The sequence below is a fragment of the Lynx canadensis genome, chromosome D4 (genome assembly GCF_007474595.2).
Source record: "Lynx canadensis isolate LIC74 chromosome D4, mLynCan4.pri.v2, whole genome shotgun sequence".
NCBI lineage: Eukaryota > Metazoa > Chordata > Mammalia > Carnivora > Felidae > Lynx > Lynx canadensis.
The window spans coordinates 71,803,686-71,829,028 of NC_044315.2; the positions used below are offsets into that span (position 1 = coordinate 71,803,686).

Consider the following 25,343-nt stretch of genomic DNA (forward strand, 5'->3'; position numbering starts at 1 on the left):
ATGATGACTTTTCAGTTTCCTTCATATTTACATAAACACCAATCTTGGCGTTTTATATATTTCTAGGAACTTTTGCATCTCATCCAACTTTTTCCAATTTACTACCCATATAGGAGTTTTCCTGATATTTTATTCCAGATTCTGATTCATGGAGTTTCCTGTAGTGAGAGAGAAGAAGTGAGACATAGGTGGGTCAACACTTTTAGAGCACCTTGTTCACCTCTCTGAGTAGGGTAATTCTTACCAGGATGTAGCCCCCTGATCCTGGTCTGGCCTGGCTTTTTGTGACCCTCCTTGGCTGCCCTCTGGTTTGCCTTACCTTCCCTCGGAGTTCTAACCCTGGATTAGGGATACTCCTTCATGGTGCCAGCCATAGTGACTAAAAGGGGGTTAAAGAGAGCTCTAAGGGGTACAGAGCAAAAGAAGTAGTAAATGCATTGCATGCTTTAACAGATACAGCATTTCTTTTTGGGGTGATGAAAAGTTCTGGAACTAGATCATGGAAATGGCTGTAGGCCACTGTTAAGGTACTTAATGCCATTGAATTGTACATTTTATTTATTTATTTATTTATTTATTTATTTATTTATTTATTTATTTATTTTAAAATGTTTATTTATTTTTGAAATAAAGAGAGAGCAGGTAAGCAAGCAGGGGAGGCACAGAGAGAGAGAGATGGAGACAGAGGATCCAAAGCAGGCTCTGTGCTGTCAGTGCAGAGCCTGATGCCGGGCTTGAACCCACGAATGTGAGATCATGACATGAGCCAAAGTCGGATGCTTAACCAACTGAGCCAGCCAGGTGCCCTATTTTAATTTTATTTTTTAATTTAATTAATTCATTTTAAGTAATCTCTACACTCAACATGGTGTTCAAACTCATGGCCCTGAGATCAAGAGTCACACGCTCTTCCGACTGAGCCAGCCAGGTGCCCCTGAACTGTACATTTTAAAAATGGTCCAGATGATAAATTTTATGTGTATTTTACCTCAATAAAAAGAATTAATCTCAGATGTGGGGCAAGACACTCCTCTGAGTTTCTGAGTTCCTTGTTTCCTTTTCCCCTTAGCCTCAGGGGTAGCTGTTACCCTTTGCATTTACTCTTTCTTTCTTTCTTTCTTTCTTTCTTTCTTTCTTTCTTTCTTTCTTATGTTTATTTTTGAGAGAGAGACAGAGACAGAGTGTGAGTGGGGGAGGAGCAGAAACAGAGGGAGACAGAATCTGAAGCAGACTCCAGGCCTACTGAGCTGTCAGCACAGAGCCTGACGTGGGGCTTGAGCTCACGAAACATGAGATCATGACCTGAGCTGAAGTCGGTTGCTTAACTGGCTGAGCCACCCAGGCACCCCGTATTTACTATTTCTTTTTAATAAAATTTACCATCTTAGCCATTTTGTGCAGCCATCACCATGATCTAGTTCCAGAACTTTTCATCATCCATTAAGCATGCATTTATTATATATTACTGTAATTCCTTTGGCTCTGAGGAGAGAGTGTGGTTATCACCGAAGCAGGCTGCCTGCTGCTGTGGCGAAGAAACTGCTGAAAGCTAACAGCTGCCGCCCGTGTGGTGACTAAGACCCTGACTGGAGATTTATCCATTTCCTAGGACTGCTGTAACAAATCACCATGAGCTGGCTGGCTTAAAACTACATACCCTTACTCTCTCACAGTTCTTGAGGTTATAATTCTGAAATCAAGCTGTTGGCAGAGTTGGTTCCTCCTGGGGCCTCTGAGAGCAAACCTTTCCATGCCTCTCTCCTAGCTTCTGGCAGCTGCTGACAATCCTTGGCATTCCCTGGGTTGGGGTAGCATAACTCCAATCTCTGCCTCTGTCTTCACATGGTCATTTTCCCTGTGTGTCTGGCCGCTTTCTTATTAAGGGGACAAGAGTTGTTGGATTAGAACCCACCTGTATCCAGCATGACTTCATTTTCTTTTTTTCATTTTTTAAAAAAAGTTTATTTAAAGAGAGACAGGGAAAGCACGTGAGGTGGAGGGAGAGAGAGAGAGAGAGAGAGAGAGAGAGAGAGAGAGAGAGAGAGAATGAATCCCAAGCAGGCTCTGTGTTATCAGCACAGAGTCAGCCTCTGGACTCCATCCCATGGCCATGAGATCATGACCTGAGCCAAAGTCAAGTCAGATGCTTAACTGACTTAACTGCCACCCAGGCACCTCCAACATGACTCTATTTTAACTAATTACATCTGCAAAGCCTCTATTTCCAACAAAAAGTTCACATTCACAGGTACAAGAGGTTAGGACTTGAACATGTCTTTTGGGGGGAGACATGAATCAACCCATAGTAGGAGCCATCACCAACATGGTGGCAAACAAAGTGGTGCTGAACAGGGAATTTTGCATATTGATCTGTTTGAGAAAAAAAATGCAATGCTCTTTTTCTTTTCCAGCCTTGCAGTGTGCCCCAGCACCCTCTGTAGGTAGAGTTTAACAGTCAGGTGGCCATGGGGGAAATGCAGTCTGCAGAGTCCTGTTCCCCAGGGCAAGGAATTGTGAGATTGCAACTCAGAGGCACTAAATTAATATCCACCACAGTTCTGTCTGCTCTGAAGTGAGCTTTCCCTCTGCTAGTTTGATCTTGAGTACAAAGCTCCAAATCAGCTGTGGGACTATGACATGACAAGGGGAGAGTTCAAATAGAAGAGAACTATCTCGGGGCGCCTGGGTGGCGCAGTCGGTTAAGCGTCTGACTTCAGCCAGGTCACGATCTCGCGGTCCGTGAGTTCGAGCCCCGCGTCGGGCTCTGGGCTGATGGCTCAGAGCCTGGAGCCTGTTTCCGATTCTGTGTCTCCCTCTCTCTCTGCCCCTCCCCTGTTCATGCTCTGTCTCTCTCTGTCCCAAAAATAAATAAAAAACGTTGAAAAAAAAATAAAAAAAAAAAAAAAAGAAGAGAACTATCTCTAAGTCCTGCAGGATATAGGGGGTTGGAGGGGACTGCAGCAGGGGAGGGATGATATTTTACACAGACAGACCAGTGTGAGCAAAAGCAGAGTGTATGAGGCCCTATATTGTCACAGAATCTTGAGAGCCTGCTAAAGTATTTGAACTCTAATCTGAGGGCAAAGTCGAGTGAGAGTAACACTATCACATTTGTAATGTAGAAAATTTCCTTTAACTCAAGGTAGAACAGCAAGTTCTTCCAGTTGGGAAGGAGAGCCTGAACAGGTAGCAATGAGCTTCTATAAGAAGAGCTTGCATGGAGGAAGTGGACTGGGAAATCTGCATATCTGAGAGCCTCATGGGATGTGAGGTTCAATGAGAATCATCAAATGTTTCAAATATGGATGTGCCATGCTCTGATGTGGACATGGATGGAATTTCAAACACAGTATGTCCCAAATGGATGCATCATCTTACACCATAAACCCACTTTCCTTCTGTGTTCCTTATTTTAGAGATGGCACCTGGCTGTCCAATCCAGAAATGTGGGCATTATCATGACTTATTCCTCTCCTTAGCTTCTCCAGAACCAATGATCCTAAACTGCCCATTTTGTTTCATGAAAGTGCCTCAACTTTTCACTATGCTTTCTCTATTCTCAGTGTACTACCTTGAAATGAGCCTGTAGCATCTCTTACTTGGACTCTTAAAACTGTCTCATAATGGTCGTCCTGACATCTCCCAACTTATTTTCTCAGCAAAGTAATTTTTCTGAAGTGCAAATTTGAAGGTGTCATTTTACTACTTAAAATTCCACTCTGGCTCTCCATTGCTCTTAGGATAAAAAGTAACTTCTTCGACATGGAATAAAATGTCCCCTCACAATCTGGCTGCTTCTGGTTTCATCCCCTTCACTCCTCATTCCCATCCCAGTCCTATGGACTATATTTTATTTCTTGAAAAGCTTCATGTTCTCTTCTTGCCTGCCTCTTCCCCCTTCGTGGTACTTCTTTCACAACTCCCTTATCCCAAAACTCCCTAACTCCCATTCCTCAAGTCATCCTCTATTTGTCCTTCAAAGTCGGTTTAGATGTCCTGGAATTGACCCTAACAATTGACCCTGGCTCTAATAATTTCAGCTTAGGTGACTCTCCTATGTGTTTCATTAATTCTCTCTCTCTTCTATGTATGTATGCTATATATCATACATATATGTGTATCTTTTCTTTGTTTCATTTTCTTAAAGGAAATTATTATATCTTAAAGTTTACTTATTTTCTTGTTTATTGTCTGTCACCCTCCACCAGAATATATGTTCCCTGAGATCAAGAACTTTTGTCTACCTTACTCACCACTATGTCCCCAGAGCCTCCAACAGTGCCTAGCTCCTATTCGAGACTCAATAAATATGTACTAAGCGAATGACAGAAACACATTTTTTGAGGCAAAGTTCTTCATATTGTTGTATAGTCCCATGAAATATTTGGGATACAATTACACTAAGAAATTATTTGTTGTGTCAGAGATTCAAATTTAAGTGAGCCGCCTGTATTGTTTTTCTACACCCAGAACACATTTGGCAATATCTGGAGACATTTTTGACTGTCACGCTCAAATAGGTGGTACTACTAGCGTGTAGAGAGGTCAGGGCTGCTAACCATTTTACAATGCATAGGCCAGCCCTTTACTTGGCAAATAATTATCTTCTCCAAAATGTTACCAGTGTGGAGGCTGAGAAACCCTTTAAGGGTCCCCAGCAGGCAGAGAGTGACTAGAATCTCTAAGTTCATCTTCCTTTGGGGAAGACAGCACGGGACTAAAGGAAGGCGTCTGGGGCTCGGGACTCGCTTTAAAACCCTGTGCACACATCTTCACGGCGATAACCAGACGGTAAGAGAGCCAGACTACCAACTGACGCAGATGAAGTAAGGCCGTACAAAAGATCGCGTGTGAAGGGTACCGTGGACGTTACGTAAAGCGCTCTGCGCACACTGGTTACGTGCGACACTGAGACATCCTTTAAGTCTAACAACAAATCCTCCAGCAGCTGAGGCTAGGAAAGAGGTCAGCTGCATACCGGAAGCGGCCCGGCGGATGAGGCGTCCTTCTCCCCTAGCAACGGTCGCGAAACAAGTGCTTGTCGCAGCAGTGCCCAGTGCGCCTGCGCGGAGGCGGCGCCTGCTGATGTGGAGTTAGGTCGGGGAGGCGGAGCCCGGCGCACGGCGGTGTGCGGCAGAGGTGCTGGGGTGGTGGAGCAGCGGCCGAGGCCGGGATGGCGGCGCCGCTCGCTCCGCGCCGGGGAGCCGGGGCTGCCGGCCGGCGCTGGTTGGTGCTGCTGCCGCCCCTGCTGCTGGTGCTGCTGCTGGTGCGGCCCGCGGGGGCCCTGGTGGAGGGGCTCTACTGCGGCACGCGCGACTGCTACGAGGTGCTGGGCGTGAGCCGCACGGCAGGCAAGGCGGAGATAGCGCGGGCCTACCGCCAGCTGGCCCGGCGCTACCACCCCGACCGCTACCGGCCTGAGCCTGGCGATGAGGGCCCGGGACTGACGCCGCAGAGCGCCGAAGAGGCCTTCCTGTTGGTGGCGACCGCCTACGAGACTCTTAAGGTGAGGTCTGGGGGAGCAGATGGGTTGCGAAGACTCCTGGCCTGCGGAGCAGGGTTCTCGGTGACCCCGACTCCGGGCGCGGCCACCGCCACGACTCCTATCTAGGATGTTCGCGATTTCCTACGTGGCCCCGCGAAAGAACCCATACGGCTCATTGACAAAGATGGGAGCCCCCTCGGGCCTTGGGGGACAGCCCTCTCCTTTTTTGTTACAGTTTTGCAAAGCTTTGGGCATCTAAGGATTTAGTGAAAGCGCTTTAAAAACGTGTAGCTTGCACTTGTAAAGCAAGGTAGTTGTTATTACCAGGATCTGTGATAGAACACAGGAAAGGTCTCCAATATTGAATGACTGTGATGGCGCCAATTTGACATGACAGAAACTTGATTTCTGGGCATGGTATTAAATGTGCCATTTAGCATGGGTTTACGGATCTAGAAAAACAAAACAATGAACAAGCAGTCAGAAGACCGGATATTTGACTCTTGGCTCCTACACCCCAAGTATGACCTTGGATAGTGACTCAATATGTCACAGTAGCTGTTTCTTCATATGCAAAACTAAAGCCGAGATACCTCCTCAGAGGGTTATTATGAGGATTGAATAAGTGTGAGAAATCCACTGTATAGGACCTGTAAATAGGTGCTTAATGACTTGGGATTCAAGACTCTGAGAATTTTTGACAGGAAAAGTTTGTGAATATGTGTGTAGTCATTTGACAAAGGCTTTACGGAGTCCTTTGGGGATGGGGAGATTTAGCCTGATCCTGTTCTCTTCTCCTACTGCAAAAATCAAACCATATAAGGAATCACAAGTATAACTCCTATTGGATGGAAATGTTACTGCTTCAAGGGCCCCATCATGCAAATGTACCAGCAATTTACAGCAATTGTAAGGTACTTCTTTCCAGCCTTAAAAAAAATAAATATAAATATATATGTATATATACATATATATATTTTTATATATATTTATATATATATATATTTTTTTAATTTGAGAGGGAGATCACCAGTGTGTTTGCGGTGGGTGGGGGTGGGGTAGAGGGGGAGAGAGAGAAAGAATCTCAAGCAGGCTCCACACACACTCAGCTCTGAGCTGCCCCGCAACCCTGCGATCATGACCTGAGCCGAAATCAAGAGTGGAGTGATCAATTGACTGAGTCACCCAGGCGCCCCCCTCCTTTTTTTTTTTTTTTTTTGGAGTCAAAATTTTCCATGTTGCTATGTTGTCTGCTTAATTTAATGACTACTTTGGGTATACTGTAATTTAACCATGGATTATTTTTATAGATTAGCTTCCCAGAGCTGAAAATACTGAAATAAGGAGTTAAAGGCTTTTCATTCATGCTTTCCAGAGCAGTTTATATAATACGGAGTCATATTAATGAGTGTGCTGAGTTTGCTAAATTATGACTAGCATTGTTTAGATTGTAATTCTTACTGGCACTTAACTGAAGAAATGAGTGGGGCATGGGGAAAGTGCAGATACCAGAGGGTTTAGTTGCTTATTATTTAGGATATAGAGTGATTGAAGAAAGACTTCCCCAAAATGGGAAAGAACTTCTCCATCCAGGACAACCCAGCATCTAAAGCCCCAATCTGTGTTTTTCTGCAGTGAGGAAATCTAGTGGTTCAGACAAACAGGCAGAAGGACCTGGTGGCATATAAGGAAGCACTGGAGGGATGGAGAACTTCCAGAAGAGAGGGCAGCAGAAACACTGGCAACTGTTGCCTTATGCTGGGGTTGGAGATGGTTTGGCATGAGAGTGGTGAGCACGTTAGTAAACGAGAACCAAGAATGAGAGATGGTAGATAAATTCTTGCTGGGAGGAACCCCAAGATTCTTAACTATTCTTGCCATTTTCTTGCAGACACATATTTGGAGGCTGATTTGGCAGATCTGCATTGGTTGCCTCTAAAAGGTTTTACCCCTAAAGTTTAGGGTTGATTGGTTAGCTAATGAAAGCTCAATGAAATAATTTGTGCACTTTTTGGCAGTTAAAAACTGGTATGTCTGGAGAAAGTAACACTTAATTTTTTTTTCAAGTTTATTTATTTATTTAGAGAGAAAGAGCAAGTTGGGGAGAGGTGGAGAGAAAGAGGGAGAGAGAGAATCCCAAGCAGGCTCCCGCACTGTCAGTGTGGAACCTGACATGGGGCTGGAACTCATGAACCATGAGATTGTGACCTGAGCCGAAATCAAGAGTTGGACGCTTAACTGACTGAGTGACCCAGGCACCCCAAAAGTAACACTTTTAATCTTGATTCCAACAAGAGGTTTGCAGTACTACAAATGTCTCCAAACAGGAAACAACTGGAGTTGTGCTGATGGAGGAGGGAGTGAGAGAATGTGCAGTAGTTTCCCCAGCCCCATTCAGAGTTACTGTCAGAGGAAAGGGATGTCTAGGGATGGTTTGGACCCTGAAAATCAGACCTAGCTCAGCTCTATGAAAACAGTTTTACAGTTATAGAGATGGACTTCTAAGTGGAACACTTCCAGAAACTTTTCTTTTTCAAACTTCATTGCAGATTCCCTCTCCTGGAATAAAGAAAAGGACTTTGATTTGCTGTATGTGGAAGTTATTAAAAACAAACAGGGTGGTCAGGTTTTATTTCTGTCATAATGAAAAACTGTGAGTAAGCGGCCAGAGAATTCATTTCTGATCTAGTGAACTGGGGTCATCCAATTTGGACAGCCTCAGCCTTCAAATTATCCCTTTGAGGCAATGGGGATGTAACTACTACTTGAGTTATATCTGCAGGCTGGAATCAGGGCTTGTGAGGGATAAGAGGTTCACATGGCCTTTGCTAAGAGCAGATCAGATAGAATAGTGGGAGGAGTTGGTAGGTTCCAGTGGCTCTGGAATAAGGAGATGCAGAAGCCTATCTAGAATTCCACATATCGTCTCATGGAGGTAGCAGATGCCTACCTGGGACCACTTCTTTTCTGTTTGCTAGTTTTGGTATGCGCTGTATCTTTCTCCATAAAGAATAACAGTACACCCTGTGAGAGGTGTACTATGTACAAAGCCAGCCAGAAAGAGGAAGGGACTTGGGAAGACTGTGTCCTCCTTCATAGCCATGTGCAGTTATTCCTGGCATATGGAAGAAGTTGATTTTATATTTGCTTTGTAAAATGCACAGGTAGATTCCATCTTGAAACAGTGTATCTAAAAGAAATTTTTCCTTTCTTGAAATCTGAAATGATTACTTATAAATTCATTGGAGCTAGGAGTCTTTTTTCTTCCCCCATAATTTTTTGATAACCTTTTGATTTCTCTTATTATTAGTCTGTTCAAGTCTCTTAATATTTTTAATATATATGATATAAGAAGCTACATTATATCTTCATTATAAGCTTATAGTGGTTTTCCATCAAAACTTCTAATAACCAAGGATCTCTGAATGTTGATAATAAAATACATCACCAAAATGGGAACTTATATTTGTGAATTCTTGTGGATTTATGCCTGAAGTTGTCTTGGTCAAATAAATACCTCTTTGAGAGAGAGAGGCTTTTTAAGATGGTGGTTGTTAAAAAAATAAGTACACTAACGGGATTTAAATACAGTTGGTAAGACAGGAGATATCACACTTGGTCATTGTTATTTTAGCAACACGGATTCTACCTGTGCACAGAGATACTGAGGAAAACCAGAAAAAGAAGGATGGGTAATTGTGGAAGGCGAAGGCACTGGTCAGATGCTTTCATCAAGTCATGCTTAGTTCAGATTTTCAAATAACTTAAAAATGCAGTTCTCAGCAGGACGTCAAACCATTATGATTTTACACACTGTGTTATATTTGCTTCATCATATAAGCAAAGCTAAGACAATGAAATAGTATTTAGTGTATTCGACTACTGGGATTCAGGGAATTTGTGGACTTTGGAAGTTAAGTAAATGGACTCTCACTTGCTGTGTCAACATTGAATCTTTTTATGTGGATATAGCACTTATCACACTGCACTGTAAATATGGAGTAGCCCTCCTTTCTTCACTAAACCATCTCCTTGCCTTTTTGTATGTATATCCATGGAACCTAGCTCAGTGTCTGGCACATCAGATAATGAATGTTTGTTAAATGAAAACTCATATTTGGAGAGAGATTCAGATTGAATGGAAATTGAAAGTGGATTTCTGACATTGTGACCTTGTTATGTGACGCCTACTTTGGTATTTTACCCTAAATTAACTGTAGTTTTAAAGAGTGGTATAGATAAAGTAGATTGGATGGCTATGAATGAAAAGTTCCCGCATGAGAGAAAATGCACATCTATTTTTAAGGATAAATTCTGTTTTTTTGAGTGAAAACATTAACCCTTTTTGAATATAGATAACAATTGGATGAAGTAGATGGAATACGGAAGGCATAGAAGTAAGCAGATGAGGGAACAGGTGGAAAGAATGCACTTAGAAAATGGGAAAATAGAATTTGACACCATTTTGCAAAATCACAAAAGAACAGAAAAGATCTTGGCAGTATTGCCAAAAGATCTTGGCATGAATGTTATCTGATAAGGTAGGAGATCTGTAGTGAGAGCCTTTTACTACTTTAGCCTTGTCTTGGCAGGGAAGTCACAAGAACACTTTAGTTTTCTATCAGTCTAGTTGGTGTAGCAGAGCTTTAGCACTTATGAAGAATTGGGCATAAGGGGGGAGGGGATTCTGAACACCCTACCCTTTTATGTGACTGTTTATTGTTCTTCCTTAGTTTATTCTCTTATTCAGTCCTTTCTGTAACTGGTACTGAGGGAGGCGCTGAGGGAGGAGACAATAACAATGAAGAAGGCACAGTTCTTGCCTTTAATCTTTTAACATAACAAGGAGACAGGTACTTATTGTGTGGTTATTATTTATTTAAGTTATATAATAAAAAGTGTAGGTTATATTGCAGCACTGAGAGGACACAATTATTTCTTCTTTGGGGATTGGAGAAGAATGTACTCTTTGATCTGGATCTAGAACAGTCACCAACAGTTGACAGTGAAGGGATATTTTTGGTAGAGGGAAAACCTGATCAACAAAAACATGGAGTCATGAGTATGTAAGACTCATTCCAGGAATGAGATCTAGTTTGGTAAGGTATTATAATAGTATTTTCTCCACCAATGATCACTTTTATTATATTTCTCTGAAGTACTCTTTGTTTTGAGGAACAATTAACTGCATTTCTTAGAATTATTGTTTTTCTTTCCTAGCATCTATCCAGATTAGTCAATCATTCATAATAATTGGGTATTCATAAAAATAATAAAAAACATGTAAATTTTGAATACAGTTATGATGCTGATAAACAGCCAACTTAATTAAGCTTGATGGCAGATAGTTTTCATTTTACATGTCAACTCTGATTGGTTATGACTCCCTGAAACACTTGTAAAGGTTTTGAGATCTTGTCTGGGTTTAGTGAGAAGGAAGGAGGACATGTTCGATAGTGATTTCTCCCATGGGCCCAGAAGAAGGGTGTGGTACCTTATGCACCACACACACTATTTCTGCTGTGAGTCCTAAGTGTTTATTTTTTACTGATCCCTTAATTTCAACTGTTATTCCCTACTTATGGCAAAGACTGATTGTATACCAGATGTATTTAATTTTAGTTCTGTGACTACCTGACACATGATGTTATCAACACCCAATCAGAGCTTTTGATTAACACAAAAACGACTGAGTTGATAGAATTCTGGCCAGAAACTGAGCACTTGAGATTTTAATTTAGCCTGTGCAGATTTATCATGGGTAAAAAGAACATTTTGAGATATTCACAGCACAGAGACCCTTATAGCATTTTTCACAGATTTTAGAGGATCCACTACTTTTAGGTTAGAAGCCTGTCAGGCATATGGTAAGGAGATGTTTCAGGAGACTGGAACATAGTTTGGGATCAGATAATGAACAACCTTTTAATCTGTGTTCAGGAATTCGAACTTTATGTATCGAATAGTTACCAGAGGTTTTAAAGAGGAGAAATAACACAACCTGATGTTTCTCTCAGGAAGAAAATTCTGAGAACAATATTGAGAATGGGTTAGGGAAGACGGAGAGGTTTTTGACTGAATTCATTTCCATTTTCTGGAATTTTGTCATTCTTCTTTGGTAACTTGAAAATCTCTTAGTTGGTTCATTTCACATTCCTTTCACTTAATTTTGCTTCTTTCAAAGCTACTGTCACATCTTTCTTCTTTTTTCACTGTTGGCTATCTTTACTTCCTCACCTCCTTTTCCTTCCAGCTGCCGTAGACTGACGTGTATCAGCACACATACTGGAATTGTTCTTCAGGTGAACAGTGGTGCTCTAGGTGTCAGATCTGAGAGCTGCTCTTCCTTTCTCCCTCCTGGTGTGATCTGTGGCATTTGATGTTGCTGATCATATAGTTCTTTAAGCTGTTCTCCCTAAACACCCTCAGTGTTATTCTCTCCCTTTTCACCTGTCTTTCTAGTCATTTCTTTTCAGTCTTTATAATCTTTTCTTCTGCCAACACCTTAAACATTGCTTTTCCTTAGAGTTCTATCCTTTGGGTACTCTTTTTTATTTTTGTTTTCTAATCTCTTCCTGGTGAAACTCAACTACATCTGTGACAACTCTAAAATCTGTGTTCTCTAGGTTCATATTTTCAGTTGTGTCTCATTTTGTAGCATAGTTACCCAAAATTAAACATTTGAGAAGTCAATCTTGTTATGTTTGTTAAAGCATACATTTTAAAAGAGGATGTCATTATGACTCATATAAACACAAAATGAACATTGTCAGATTTTATTTAATTAATTAATGAAGGAACCACTAAGATATTAAAATCAGTTCAAAAGAGAAAAATTGCCACACATTCACGAACAGGGAACACTAAAGTGCCTGTAAAACTGGCCAGTATGACAAGGCAATAGTCAGTTGTATTCCATTGGACACAATTTATCTTTCTGTGAAGAAGAATTATGTGCATTGCTTCCAGTTTTCTACATGTTACTTCTGTCCCTATAAAGGTGCAACCCTCCTTCAGGAATAGATAATCCCAGGAGGCTCCAAGAATTGAAAAGATTCCAGTAATTTTTTTCTTCCTTTTTCAGAATCTTCCACTATTTTCTCTATGATCTTCTCTAAACTTGATATCCTGTTCTTTTTTTTTTTTTTTTAGCTTATTTATTTTGAGAGAGAGAGAGAGAGCGAGAGCAAGAGTACATGAGTAGGAGAGGGGCAGAGAGAGAGGGCAAAAATCCCAAGCAGGCTCTGCACCATCAGCGTGGAGCCCCATATGGGGCTCGAACTCTTGAACCATGAGATCACGACCTGAGCTGAAATCAAGAGTCTGATGCTTAGTGGACTGAGCCAGCCAGGCACCCTCATTCCATTAAGCACGATATTGTCAGAGTTAGCTTTCAAAAATAAACACTTCTACTTAGTGGTATTGTTCTCATGCTTTAAAACATTTTGTTTTTGAATAGCACAGACAATACTACTCTAGCACTTCAGCAGGGCATACAAGGTTCTCTCCATGGTTCTTATCCAAATCTGTCTTCCTGGGCACATTTACTACACTTTCTTCCTAAATTTCCCTACTGTGCAACCTTCGCTGAATCCATTAAATTCATTGATGCTTCTGTACTTCAACACTTGATGTTACCTGTGCCTGGAACAGATTTTACGCTGTACTTGCTTTTCAAGATCCAGTACTTATTTCTTCTCTGCTGTGGTTTCTGTTACCAGTGGTCTCAGGCAGAGTTAGTCTTTTCTTCCTTAGCACATCAAATTGCATTTTTCTTGCTAGATTGTTCTAAATGGAAGAGTTCTTGAGACCAGGACGTTATCTTATTTGTCTTTTTATCCTCCTTTGAATTGAGCACAGGCTTAATGCCCCGTGTAATTATGCCCCTGATTTGAAAATAACCAAGGTTTTTAAAAGCTCAGGTTACCAAGTAGATGGTGATACTATACTATTAACTGACACGGAGGGACAGATTTGCATGTTTGTTTTGAGATAGTTATGTTATATTTAGGAAATGCTTAGGAGACATTTGAAAATAGGAGGACACAGGAAAAGCAAATCCGAGTATCATTAGTATGTAGGTGATACTGCAAATCGTGGAAGTTGTTGAGGTCACATGTGGAAAGAAGAGAAGACATGGGAAGACAGTGGCATAGTGACTGGGGTCAGGAAGCAGGGAGAGAAATGAAACTGACAGCAGTAAATTTCCTTCCTCTGTAGTAGGATGTAATGGCCTGGATAAAAATGTAGGAACAGATGTTATTTTTTTTTAAAGGATCATTTGTGTGTGTGTATTTCTTTTCAAATGGGATTAATATATATTTTTAAGAATGAACAAAAATATTACTACGTTTTTTTTAATATACTATTGATTCCTGGCCTTTAACATCCAACCTAAAATGGTTTCTACTATCTGTGTAACAGAAAAATTTTAATGTATAAGTGGCTGCAATACAAATTATTGCAATTTATGTATATTGAGACCAAACAATTCATTATTTCTTCAAGGGCAAGAACATAATATATTTTTGCCTCTGGGGAGGTGGGGGGGAATGATCATTTTCATAAGAGAAGGAAGGATTCAGTGCTTTCTTTGCTTGTGGGTTTCCTCTTGTTCACTTTTGATCTAGATATTGGTGGTTCTGTTCCAGTCCTCCTGCATATGCCCAAGAGGATTGGGAGTGGAGTGGACACCAGCAGAAGCACCATTTTTTCCTGTAGAGATTAGAAACAAGGAGCTTATTGCCCTGCTGGTCAAGGCTCAGGACAGAGAGGAGGAAGAAACAAGTATAAAGGTTTTGGTTTTGGAAAGAAGTTGGAATCTCCTGACCCTGGGACCTTAAGATCCACAAAATTGCTGAAAGAAAAAATACTACCTTATTGAAAGGTAAGACATTAAACTGTTTTAAGGTTTAAGCTGTTTTAGCCACAGTAGCATATTTTCATAAGCTATGAAATCAAGCAGTCATTTCTGCTAAGCCCAAGTTTTTGTGAAATAATCACTGGCCTTCCTGGTGAGATGAAGACCTGTGTATAGTGAGGGAGAGCCTTTACAAAATTTTACTCATTTTTTAAATGACACTTACTGAATGCCAGGCACTATGGTAGGTCTTGGATATACAGAGATTAATGTGTCACCCTACCTATCTTCCAGAAGTTCTCACTCAAGCAAAAGAAAAAAACGAATGATTACAATGTGATAAGTGCTATAATAAATAGGTCACATATGTAATAAGAGTGTCCTAAAGGATTAATAGGAGCTCATGAGGTTGGAAGAAAGGGATGGGCATTTGAGGTAGAAAGAATTATATGTTCAAAGACATAGGTATGAAAGGGCATGCTGTACTGGAAGAACACACCAAATTTCAGAAATTACTATCTGATGTTTGCTATGGGCAAAAGAGGGGCAAGTGATGAGATGTTGCTAGGTAAGAGTGCACTAGTTATGGAGGCCTTGTTGCATGTCAAGAAATTTTAACTTACTAGCCACAGGGAATCACTGGAGATTGAGGACTGAGTTCCAGGATGGGTGGGAGAAAAAATAAATATAATGGTTTTAAAATATGTATGTACCTGTAGCTTTCAATTGGGTCTCAGCCTCTTGTCTTTTCTTTTTTGCTAGTATTCCAGGTATCCTTGCTAGTATTCCTGGTATCCTTTTTTGCTAGTATTCCTGGTATCGTTGGTAACCTAGTATTCTTACTAGGTTGATTCTAAACTTTGTAGGCTACTAGAGAGTAGAATTTTGACTTAGACTGTTGAAAACTAACTCTCCAATTTGTGCCAACCTTGAATACCTTCCAAGGTATATTATGCATACCTCAGCCTAAGATAATTTTCTTCAATCTGGAGAGAAAGCTATAAACCCAAGAGTAAAGATTCTGGATGATTAAATCCTATAACAAGGAGGTGGCCAACCTTTCTTGTCTTTAATCGTGACAAAAACAGGGTCATAAATTTATGGTGACCCCAAAGAAAAGAAAACCATCCTGTGAAGTCAGACTTGATCCTGAAACCTTTTGCAGGAATTAATTTGAGGCCTCATTAGAGGGCTCTGAATAGACTTCACAGGCTCTGGTTGCAGCAGAGAGGCCAGACACAAGGTTCAGATTTTGGAGTGGCTGGTTGCTGGAACATTAGTTGACCATCCTATTAGAAGAGCTCAGGACTCAATGAAGTAAGACACAAATTTAGGGACCAGTGAGAAGATGGTGACCGTGGTAGAAGATCTGGGTGAAATGTTTGAATAGGGATATCTGCATTCTATGGATGGTGACCTTCACTAAGAGAACAAAGACGAGAGGATAACTGTTGGACCCATGACATTCACATAGCAGATTTCAGTCACACTCAAAGACAGTGCTGTATACTTTAACCAGGAGGAGTACAGTCAGGCTGGGCAAAGGGCTCTGTGTAGATAATGATGCTGGCTGGAGTTCTTTAGGAATCTGATCAGTGTGGCAGTTAGTTTCAAAACTACTACATGTAATCGAGTTGGAGCAAGAAGAATTGTGTTTGAAGAAACGCATTTCAAAAGGCATCTACCAAGATTGGGAGGCTGAATGAAAAGTCAAAGATTTCAGGCCAAAAGCAGAACATTTCTATAAACTTAGTCCAAAAAGCAAAAACTAGAGGGAGAATGGAAAAATTCTTAAAAGATGCCTTAAAGTACTCAAAATGAGATACATCAAGATATGTGGGTTTTAGTCTTCAGAGCTATCTGTATGACCTATAAAGTTTTGCCCTTTTTAGGTTAGAAGCTATAAAATATGCCTTATAGAAAGAATAATGGATTGACAGTTGAGGCATGTGCCAATTGCCACAAGAAAATCTTTTTTTTTAACAGAAAAGAACATTCAAAGAGTGAATTTGAAAATAAAAACAGCCTGAACTCAGCCCTCTCTAAATAACAGACAGTTCTCATACTGGCCCTCCAAATAGTGCTGTAGAGTAGACTTTAAATATATTTAAATTTCATTATACTAGATACTAGTTTATTTGGTTTCAAATTCTAGTCAGAGGTAAAAAATAGTTTGAATGTACTGAATTTAAGAGAATTGTCACTGAGAATGTGCTCAAACTCACAATTCTTATTAGAAAACATATAATGATTTTAATGGGTACAGAGGAGATATTGTCATTAGCAAACTCATTTCAAATCTCAGAAACTATACGTTGGAAGAGTCAGGACGTCCTGAATAGACCCCAGAGCCTTCATCTGTGGTAGTAGAGCACTGGGTGTAGATTTTGAAATGCCTTTATTTACAATTTTATGAATACTAAATAATTCATGCTAGAAAGACAGCCTCTAGGTTAAATAAGATTTTTAATTTTCATAATGGTTTCTGTTGTACTCCCTCCCTTACAGAGAGTAAAGAATTTGTTGTGGTTTTACTCTTTAACACTCTTTGGACATAAGACAAAATAGGGGGCGCTTGGCTAGCTCAGTTGGTAGAGCAAGCGACTTTTGATCTCTGGTCATGGGTTTGAGCCCCCCATTGGGGGAAGAGTTTACTTTAATTTTTTTTTTTTTATGTTTATTTTTGAGAGAGAGAGACAGAGCATGAGAGGGGGAGGGGCAGAGAGAGAGGGAGACACAGAATTTGAAGCAGGCTCCAGGCTCTGAGCTGTCAGCACAGAGCCTGACGCGGGGCTCAAACCCACCAACCGTGAAATCATGACCTGAAGTCAGACACTTAATTGACTGAGCCACCCAGGTACCCTGAGTTTACTTTAAAAAAAAAAGAAAGACAAAATAGGTTTCCTGTGTGATAAAGAAGCAAATCATAACCCCGTGTAGAGTTCTTCAACCTATGTAGCTCAGTAAGAGATTGGCATTTATCTCTATTTGAAATTGATTAAAATTAGAGGTTTTAAGAAATGTTTTATTTGTGAACATTCAGAGCAGCATTTCAGAATACTGTGATTTTTTTTTCAACGTGTTTGTGTAATTAAGAAAGATCTATATGTTACCTTATTTATGAACTGGGCTGTGACAATATAATAGTAAAATACTCTGTATTTGTAACATTTTTTTATAATGTATCACTTGATGTTGAAATAACCCTGTAAAATTAGAAGGGTAGATATTATCTCTGTTTTACAGATGAGGAAGAGTGAGGCTCAGAGAGGCTAAAGATTTCACTTGAAGTCACAAAGTTAAACTTTTTACCATTATACTGCATCAGTGTTTCCTGGAGATGAGCATAATTCAGTTTTATACGGCACAGACTGGCTTTGTCTGCTTTTTGTTGTCTTAATCATTGCTTTCAACAGAAAACTTTCTACACAAGGCTGGAAAATGATGGCGAATATCTATAATAGAGATAAACATTTGTTCCTATGAATAAGTATTGAAAGTAGGTATCAACATGTTCTGAAGTTAAAAGAACGTGACAACATCCTTATTAGCACCATAACGCTGCCTAAAACATCATGGTTAATTGCTATTAAAATGTTTTTATTTTTTCAGGAGGACTAACAATACTTACGAATTTGGAGAGATTAGTTTTATTATGCTTTATACCTAATATTAAAGTTCTAGAAACAAATTTATGTGTGCCTTTGAAGAGTGGTGGGAAATTTTTTTATTTTGATAGTTTCAGTTCTTTTATTCAGATTAATCTTACATGATTATAAAATTCTGTTTGACTTAACAGATTATAAACTAAGTCCATTTAATGAAATGTCCTATGAAATTGAGTATCTTGTTATTTTACAGGATGAAGAAACACGAAAAGATTATGACTACATGCTGGATCACCCAGAAGAGTACTATAGCCATTACTATCATTACTACAGCAGGCGCTTAGCCCCCAAAGTGGATGTTAGAGTTGTGATTTTGGTCAGTGTATGTGCTATTTCAGTGTTTCAGGTTGGTATTAATGGAGGTGTATGTCTTCGTGTGTGTGCTTGAGTGCACATTGCCTAGTACTGGGCATTAAAACTGAATTAGAAGTACCTTTTTAAAAAAAAAATTTTTTTTTAATGTTTATTTGTGAGAGAGAGAGAGTGTGTGTGTGAGCAGGGGATGGACAGAGAGAGAGGGAGACACAGAATCCAAAGCAGGCTCCAGGCTCTGAGCTGTCAGCACAGAGCTGGACGCGGGGCTGAAACTTATGAACCGCAAGATCGTGACCTGAGCCAAAGTCAAACAGTCAACTGACTCAGCCATCCAGGAGCCCCTAGAAGTACCTTCTTATAAAATTTATACTTCTAAATTCTTATAAAATTTTACTTGCAGTTGAGACTAATTTTTTTAGACTAGAAAAATATTCATTTGTTCAACCAATCGATAACATTGGAATCATTGTAAATGGGAAATCCAAGAAATTAATGATGAATGTCATATTTAACTATAAAAAACTCAACAATAGATCTTTTTCTCATTGTTCCATTTAGAGTATTTCCCCCCCAACAGCCAGAGTGAATGTTAACCTGATCATAGCATTATTTTTGTAGGACTTTTCAATGATTTCTCATTAAATTTAGGGAAAGCCTGAACTTTTTCTTTATTTTTTAAAAAATATTTATTTATTTTTGAGAGAGCGGGAGACAGAGAATCGCAAGCAGGCTCCACACTGTCAGCAGAGAGCCCAACATGGGGCTCGAACCCAGGAACTGTGAGATCGTGACCTGGGTTGAAATCCAGAGTCAGACCCTTAACCAGCTGAGCCACCCAGGTGCCCCCCAAACCTGAACTTCTTAATATGAACTAATAAGTCTTGGTGGCTATCCACAAAATGCCAGAAGTGCTTGCCATTACTATAACAACCAAAAATGTCCCACACATTTCCACTGCCTACTAAGGGCACTCTTGCTTAGGCTGAAAACTACTGAAACAGATTAAAAGAGCTGTAGTAACTTTTCATGTTCTTCTAAATGTCACAAAAATTTAACTTCAGCTTGAAGTGAGTTTTTCCTACTATTCTTAAACTAACCACACCTGTTATGTTCTCTAGAGGAAAAGAACATGTCAAAGGATTAGAATGAAGCAATTTGCTAGTCTGAAAACTGCTGCTCCAGCTTAATTCCCAGAAATGAGAGTCACTTTATATGACAAATAGAAATCCTGTTGAAAACTAACGTGTATTTTAAATGTATCCGCTTTTGCAGAAGTATTTTCCCTTCAAAGGGGAAAGCAGGGATAATTTTACCTTTGTGTTTTAGATAATGTGATATCCTAGTAACATTTCTTTTCCTTAGTCCTAATAGATTGCTACTATAATATTTCAAGATATTATTGGTGTAACTGCAATATTCATTCAGTAAAACAGCAAATGAAATGTGTGGAATAGTGAGGAGTAGGGCTTTTTCTGACAATTAACAAAACGCTTTGTATATATTTATGAAATAAGTTAGATGTTTTACAGTCACAGTCCGTGTGTGTGTGTGTGTGTGTGTGTGTGTGTGTGTGTGTGTGTTTTAATGTTTATTTAGTTTTGAGAGAAAGAGAGAGAGATCATGACCTGAGCCGAAGCCAGATGCTCAACCAACTGAACTACCCAAGTGTCCCAGATGTTTTCCAGTCAAATACGAGTTCAAATATATTTGAATCTTTTACTTCAGAATATAATGAGCATTGCTGTGATATATCTAGATGGTTTAGGAAAGAGATGGGAATGAATATAGTTGCCTGAGTCTATATCCTGTGATCTCTTTTTTAAACAAGTTCCTCACTGGCTAGTTTTGCCAGTTAACTCGTCCTCCAGAATGTAGATCACAGTCTCACAGTCTTAAAAAGAGAGAGAGAGAGAGAGATTTTTTAACAGTGATCTAGGGAAAGTCATTTCGTAAAGATGTGAAATGAAAGGTATGGTGTGATTCCATGGATTTATCTTCTGATCTTGGTTATCTCCTGTCTGAATTAATGGCTGTTTTGGCCCAGCTCAGGGCTTACTTGATTTATCTAGCCTGAGATCCCATGTACATGGGGGTATTGTTCAATTTTATCTGTTACTTACAGAGAAACATGATTGTGGTCCCGATTTTTATTTTTATTTTTAATTAAGCTCTATGCCAAGCTCATGACCCCGAGATCAAGAGTTGCATGCTCTACAGACTAAGCCAGCCAGGCAGGTGCCCCTTGAGATCCCTATTTTTAATCAGAATGGCTTTTGGGGGGAGGGGGGAGGTGTTCACCAAGATGCATTTTGGTAGTAAAAATGACCCATTTTTCTTTGTTAAATATTCCAGTTTTTCAGCTGGTGGAACAGCTACGACAAGGCAATCAGCTACCTAGCCACAGTGCCCAAATACCGTATCCAAGCCATGGAGATTGCCAAGCAGCAGGGGTTGCTTGGAAAAGCCAAAGAGAAGGGCAGAAACAAAAAGTCCAAAGAGGAAATTCGTGACAAGGAGGAGAGCATCATAAAAAACATTATAAAAAGTAAAATAGATATAAAGGGAGGCTATCAGAAACCACAGATATGTGATCTTCTCCTGTTTCAGATTCTCTTAGCACCTTTTCACCTGTGCTCATATATAGTCTGGTATTGCCGGTGGATCTATAACTTTAACATCAAAGGCAAAGAATACGGGGAAGAAGAAAGACTGTATATCATACGTAAATCCATGAAGATGTCAAAGTCTCAGTTTGATAGTCTAGAAGATCATCAGAAAGAAACTTTTCTTAAACGGGAGCTCTGGATAAAAGAGAATTATGAGGTGAGTAATTACTCTCTGCTGGGATTTTAGTGTTATCTTACTTTTGAAGTTAAAATTTGGTGTATGAGAACGGATCACAGAAATGCACTCCAATTTCTGAAATCCAAGATTTAAATAATAAAGATTCAATTTTTATTGGAAGTGTGACTATATTTGGTAGTGGGACAATGGGTTTTTAACCTGTAATTTGTCTTAAAAGATGAACTTCAAATACTTTAATTGACCCATGCTGAAAATCTTAAGAAGGGTCTAATTTGTTGTGTTAAACTGCAGTGGGATAATATTTATGTTTGCAAGGGTGTCACAACAACTTTCTGTTAATTGCTCTAATTGAAATTTGTTCTTCCCCAAATTTTCTTTCAGTCATGTAAACTTAGCCAGAGATTAAAAAAAAACAAAACAGAGAAGGAATAAGAGATGGAAATTTTGTTGAAATAACTTCATTTCAAAATAAATGAGCACAGAATCTTCTGTATAATAAATAACATATTATGAAAAGTTAACTTTTATTTAAAAAAAATGTCTCTAAATTTTGGGCAGTTTAATAAATGCTACATAATTGTTGTCTATGCTAGTTACCTTGAAGTGAGCAGCTGCTTAGCTAAAGTCCTAGAGGAACTAGTAATCTCATCATAATGATATTATATTAGGTTTGGGGTAAAATTAATTGACTGATGTTATTAAATATAAGAATAAAGCACAGTGATGGGGTGCCTGGCTGGCTCAGTTGGTAGAACATGTAACTTTACTTATTACTTATTTACTTATTTATCTACCTATTTATTTATTTATTTATTTATTTATTTATTTATTTATGAGAGTAAGCGAGCACGAAAGGGGGAGGGCAGCAAGAGGGAGAGAGAGAATCCCAAGCATGCTCTGCACTGTCAGTGCAGAGCCTGCCATGGGGCTTGAACTCACAAACTGAGATCATGACCTGAGCCAAAGTCAGACGCTTAACTGACTGAGCCATCCAGGCACCACAGTGGAGCATGTGACTCTTTTTCTTCCTATTTTTTTTAAATGTTTGTTTTTGAGAGGCAGAGCACAAGTGGGGGAAGGCACAGAGAGAGGAAGACACAGAATCCGAAGCAGGCTCCAGCCTCTGAGCTGTCAGCACAGAGCCCGACATGGAGCTAGAACCCACGAACCACGAGATCATGACCTGGGTGAAGTCTGAAGCTTAACTGACTGAGCCACCCCGGTGCCCCAGTGTGACTCTTGATCTCAGGGTTGTGAGTTTGAGTCCCACATTGGGTAGAGTTTACTTAAAACAAAACAAAAAAATAATACAGTGAGACCTTCTTAAGAAATCTGAAGTGTGTTTTTTTTTTTTTAGTTTCATAAACATTCCCTTTTTTTTTAAGTTTATTTATTTATTTGAGAGAGAACATATGCTTACACACACGTGAGCGGAGGAGGGGCAGAGAGAGAGGGAGACAGAGGATCCAAAGCAGGCTTTGCGCTGACAGCAGAGAGCCCGATGCAGGGCTCGAACTCATGAACCATGAGACTGGGGCTTGAACTCATGAACCATGAGATGATGACCTGAACCAAAGTCAGATGCTCAACTGACTGAACCACCCAGGCACCCCAACATTCCTTTTTATAGGTGGTGTCCTAAATAGATTTTACTGAAGGCAGGGTTCCAGTCTGAATTATATTTAACTTACTATGAATTGCCAGAATGTTTTCGCAAGTAGATGTAGTTAGCTTGCTTGTAAATAACATAAAAATGGAAGGTAACATACTGTTTTGTTCCTGAATTATTTGAAAAGTTTTCTCTTTTAAGTAGGGTAAGCAGCCCAGTTTACAAAACTATATTTTCCATGGAGTACTATCCTGGGCTGAATTATCATATGTTAATTATATGAGGTGATCTTAGTCATTACCTCCTAAAATTTGGTAGTAAAATCATTTCTTTCTACAATTTGATGAAACTGGTTATGAAAACTTGTCCATTTAGCTTCAGCTGACATCCATGAAGATCTTCTTTGTTCTATACCTTTGTGGTTTATTTAGCCCTCTTTGGGAACCTTAGTAAAATATTTTGAAAAACCAAAACTTCTCTCCGAAGATAAAAGTAGATGTAAGTTCAACTTGGAGACAAGTGTATATAAAAGGTCATTTTTTCCCTTCGTTAGCATTAACAAATACTGAAAGTCATCAGTTAAATTTTCAGAGTATTGTATTAAAGTAATAGTGTGGTTCTCTAATATTGGATATTAATTGTGGAGAGGAAATGTTTACACCCTTTAAACTCAGCTGATGTATGATTTCAGTAAGGAAACGAATGTATTCTCAGGTTACAGAAATCAGTGACAAAAATTACTAAGTTCTTGTACAAATTTTTTTAATTTAACCCTGAATGTTAAGGTGCTTAATTGCTTAGTATTTTTAGATGCATGGTCTTCAGAAGACTGTGTATATTCACAGGAAACTTTTACCTGAAGTTATATTTGAAAAATATTAATATGCTGTAAAAGTAATGACACATGTTTCCCTTTGGATAGTAAAGTCATTTAGGGTTATTTATACTTACAGGTTTATAAACAAGAACAAGAGGAAGAACTAAAGAAAAAATTGGCAAATGACCCTAGATGGAAGCGATACAGGAGATGGATGAAGAATGAAGGGCCTGGACGGTTAACATTTGTGGATGACTGAGGATTGCTGGAATGCTACTGTGCCAAACCTTAATTGTGATATTATTTTCATAGCTGAATTATTTTAGAATTGTAAAAACTGCTCCTCAGCAGTACTTAAAATTCCTCAAATATCTGATTAAACAGAATAATATAGAAATTTAAACTTTCCCTTAAAACTTTATATATAAGACATTTATGATTGTTCAATTTTTATAATCTATTTGTGGATTTTGTTAAATGATCTGACATGAAGATTTATTAGTTGCCATTTAAAATTTGTATCTTTAGTTAAAATATTTGACATGAAAATTTATTAGATACCATTTAAAATTTTTATGTGTTAAGTGTTTATTCTTTAAAAGTGTTTCCTTATTCTTTGTTCTAGTGCTACCTTTTTCTGCTTCCATGGCCTCATATTTTCACAAAACATAAAAAATTACAACAGCATTTAAATACACTGTGTCTTTAGACACGAACTTCTTCGGCAAAATGATTTCAACTGTCTTGTCATTTTCATTACAGTCATTCTAGGATTGAAATATGTTCAAAATATCTCTCTAGGAGAGTCTTCTGCCAGAATGTGTTTATACTATTTTCCCCCTGTCGTACTATTCTTAATAAGATCAGAAACTCTCCAGGAGAGTGAATCTACCTTCATGTCCTTGTAGGATGATCTTGATTACAGTCATTATAGGACTAAAACTATTCTCAAACATTTTTCCAGAAGAGACCTTGTAAAAAGGTCTTTTGTACCACAGTATTGCTTCCCCCACCCCTTCAGTTAAAGAAAAAAAAAGATGGAGCAGAAATAGTGTACTGAAAAGTTGTTCATGTATTATGAAGTCTTTGAGCCATGAAAAATCCAGTGTACATGAGTGTATTTACATGCATTTAAACCAGAAAGAGGAGGTGCATGGCTGTGTGCTGTTCTTTCAAACAATGAAATATATGTTTTATACATGTGGAAGTGAAAGCAATTCACACATAATTTGACTGAAGCAAGTATGATACTGCATCAGAGTATCGATACACAATCATGGTAGTGAATCAATACTCCTGTTAAAGGATGTATCTCAGTGCTTCATATTAATAAAATGGTTGCAATACGTCACAAGTTTGTGGGTATGACATTTAATTTATTTATATATATATTTTTTTAAGTTTGTTTTTGAGAGAGAGAGAGTGAGAGAGAGAGCATGAGCAAGGGGAAGGCAGAGAGAGAGGAGACAGAATCCCAAGCAGACTCTGCACTGTCTGTGCAGAGCCCAACATGGGGGTTGATTGAACCCATGAAGTGTGAGATCATGATCTGAGCTGAAATCAACTGACTGAGCCACCCAGGTGCCCAAGGTATGACATTTTAAACCAAAGATTAAGGTAACTGCTTTTGTATCATATAGTTTTAAAAGAATAGTGTAGATAATAGAGATGCAGAGTCTCTGTTTCTAGCAGAAGTAAACTAGTGCTTTCAGGAGCTCAGCCTAAATGTGACATATACAAAGAGGCAAGGAGGGAAGGGTTTTATCCTTGTCAGTCGTTTAACC

At 39.2% G+C, this 25,343-nt stretch overlaps 1 protein-coding gene across 1 annotated transcript; it reads left to right on the forward strand.

The window, feature by feature from the left end:
• The first annotated feature begins 5,136 nt into the window (after positions 1-5,136).
• Positions 5,137-24,913, forward strand: LOC115499205 (dnaJ homolog subfamily C member 25). Its single transcript, XM_030292953.1, has 4 exons — positions 5,137-5,506; positions 18,207-18,359; positions 20,681-21,151; positions 23,696-24,913. The coding sequence occupies exons 1-4, from the start codon at positions 5,174-5,176 to the stop codon at positions 23,816-23,818; spliced, it is 1,080 nt and encodes a 359-aa protein (XP_030148813.1). The 5' UTR covers positions 5,137-5,173; the 3' UTR covers positions 23,819-24,913.
• Positions 24,914-25,343: the final 430 nt, after the last annotated feature.

Excerpts from the sequence above, each read along its gene's own strand:
- LOC115499205 (XM_030292953.1), top strand. The coding sequence starts at position 5,174 with ATGGCGGCGCCGCTCGCTCCGCGCCGGGGAGCCGGGGCTGCCGGCCGG. Across the intron at positions 5,507-18,206 it reads CCGCCTACGAGACTCTTAAG|GATGAAGAAACACGAAAAGA; the intron begins GTGAGGTCTGGG and ends GTTATTTTACAG. Across the intron at positions 21,152-23,695 it reads GGATAAAAGAGAATTATGAG|GTTTATAAACAAGAACAAGA; the intron begins GTGAGTAATTAC and ends TTATACTTACAG.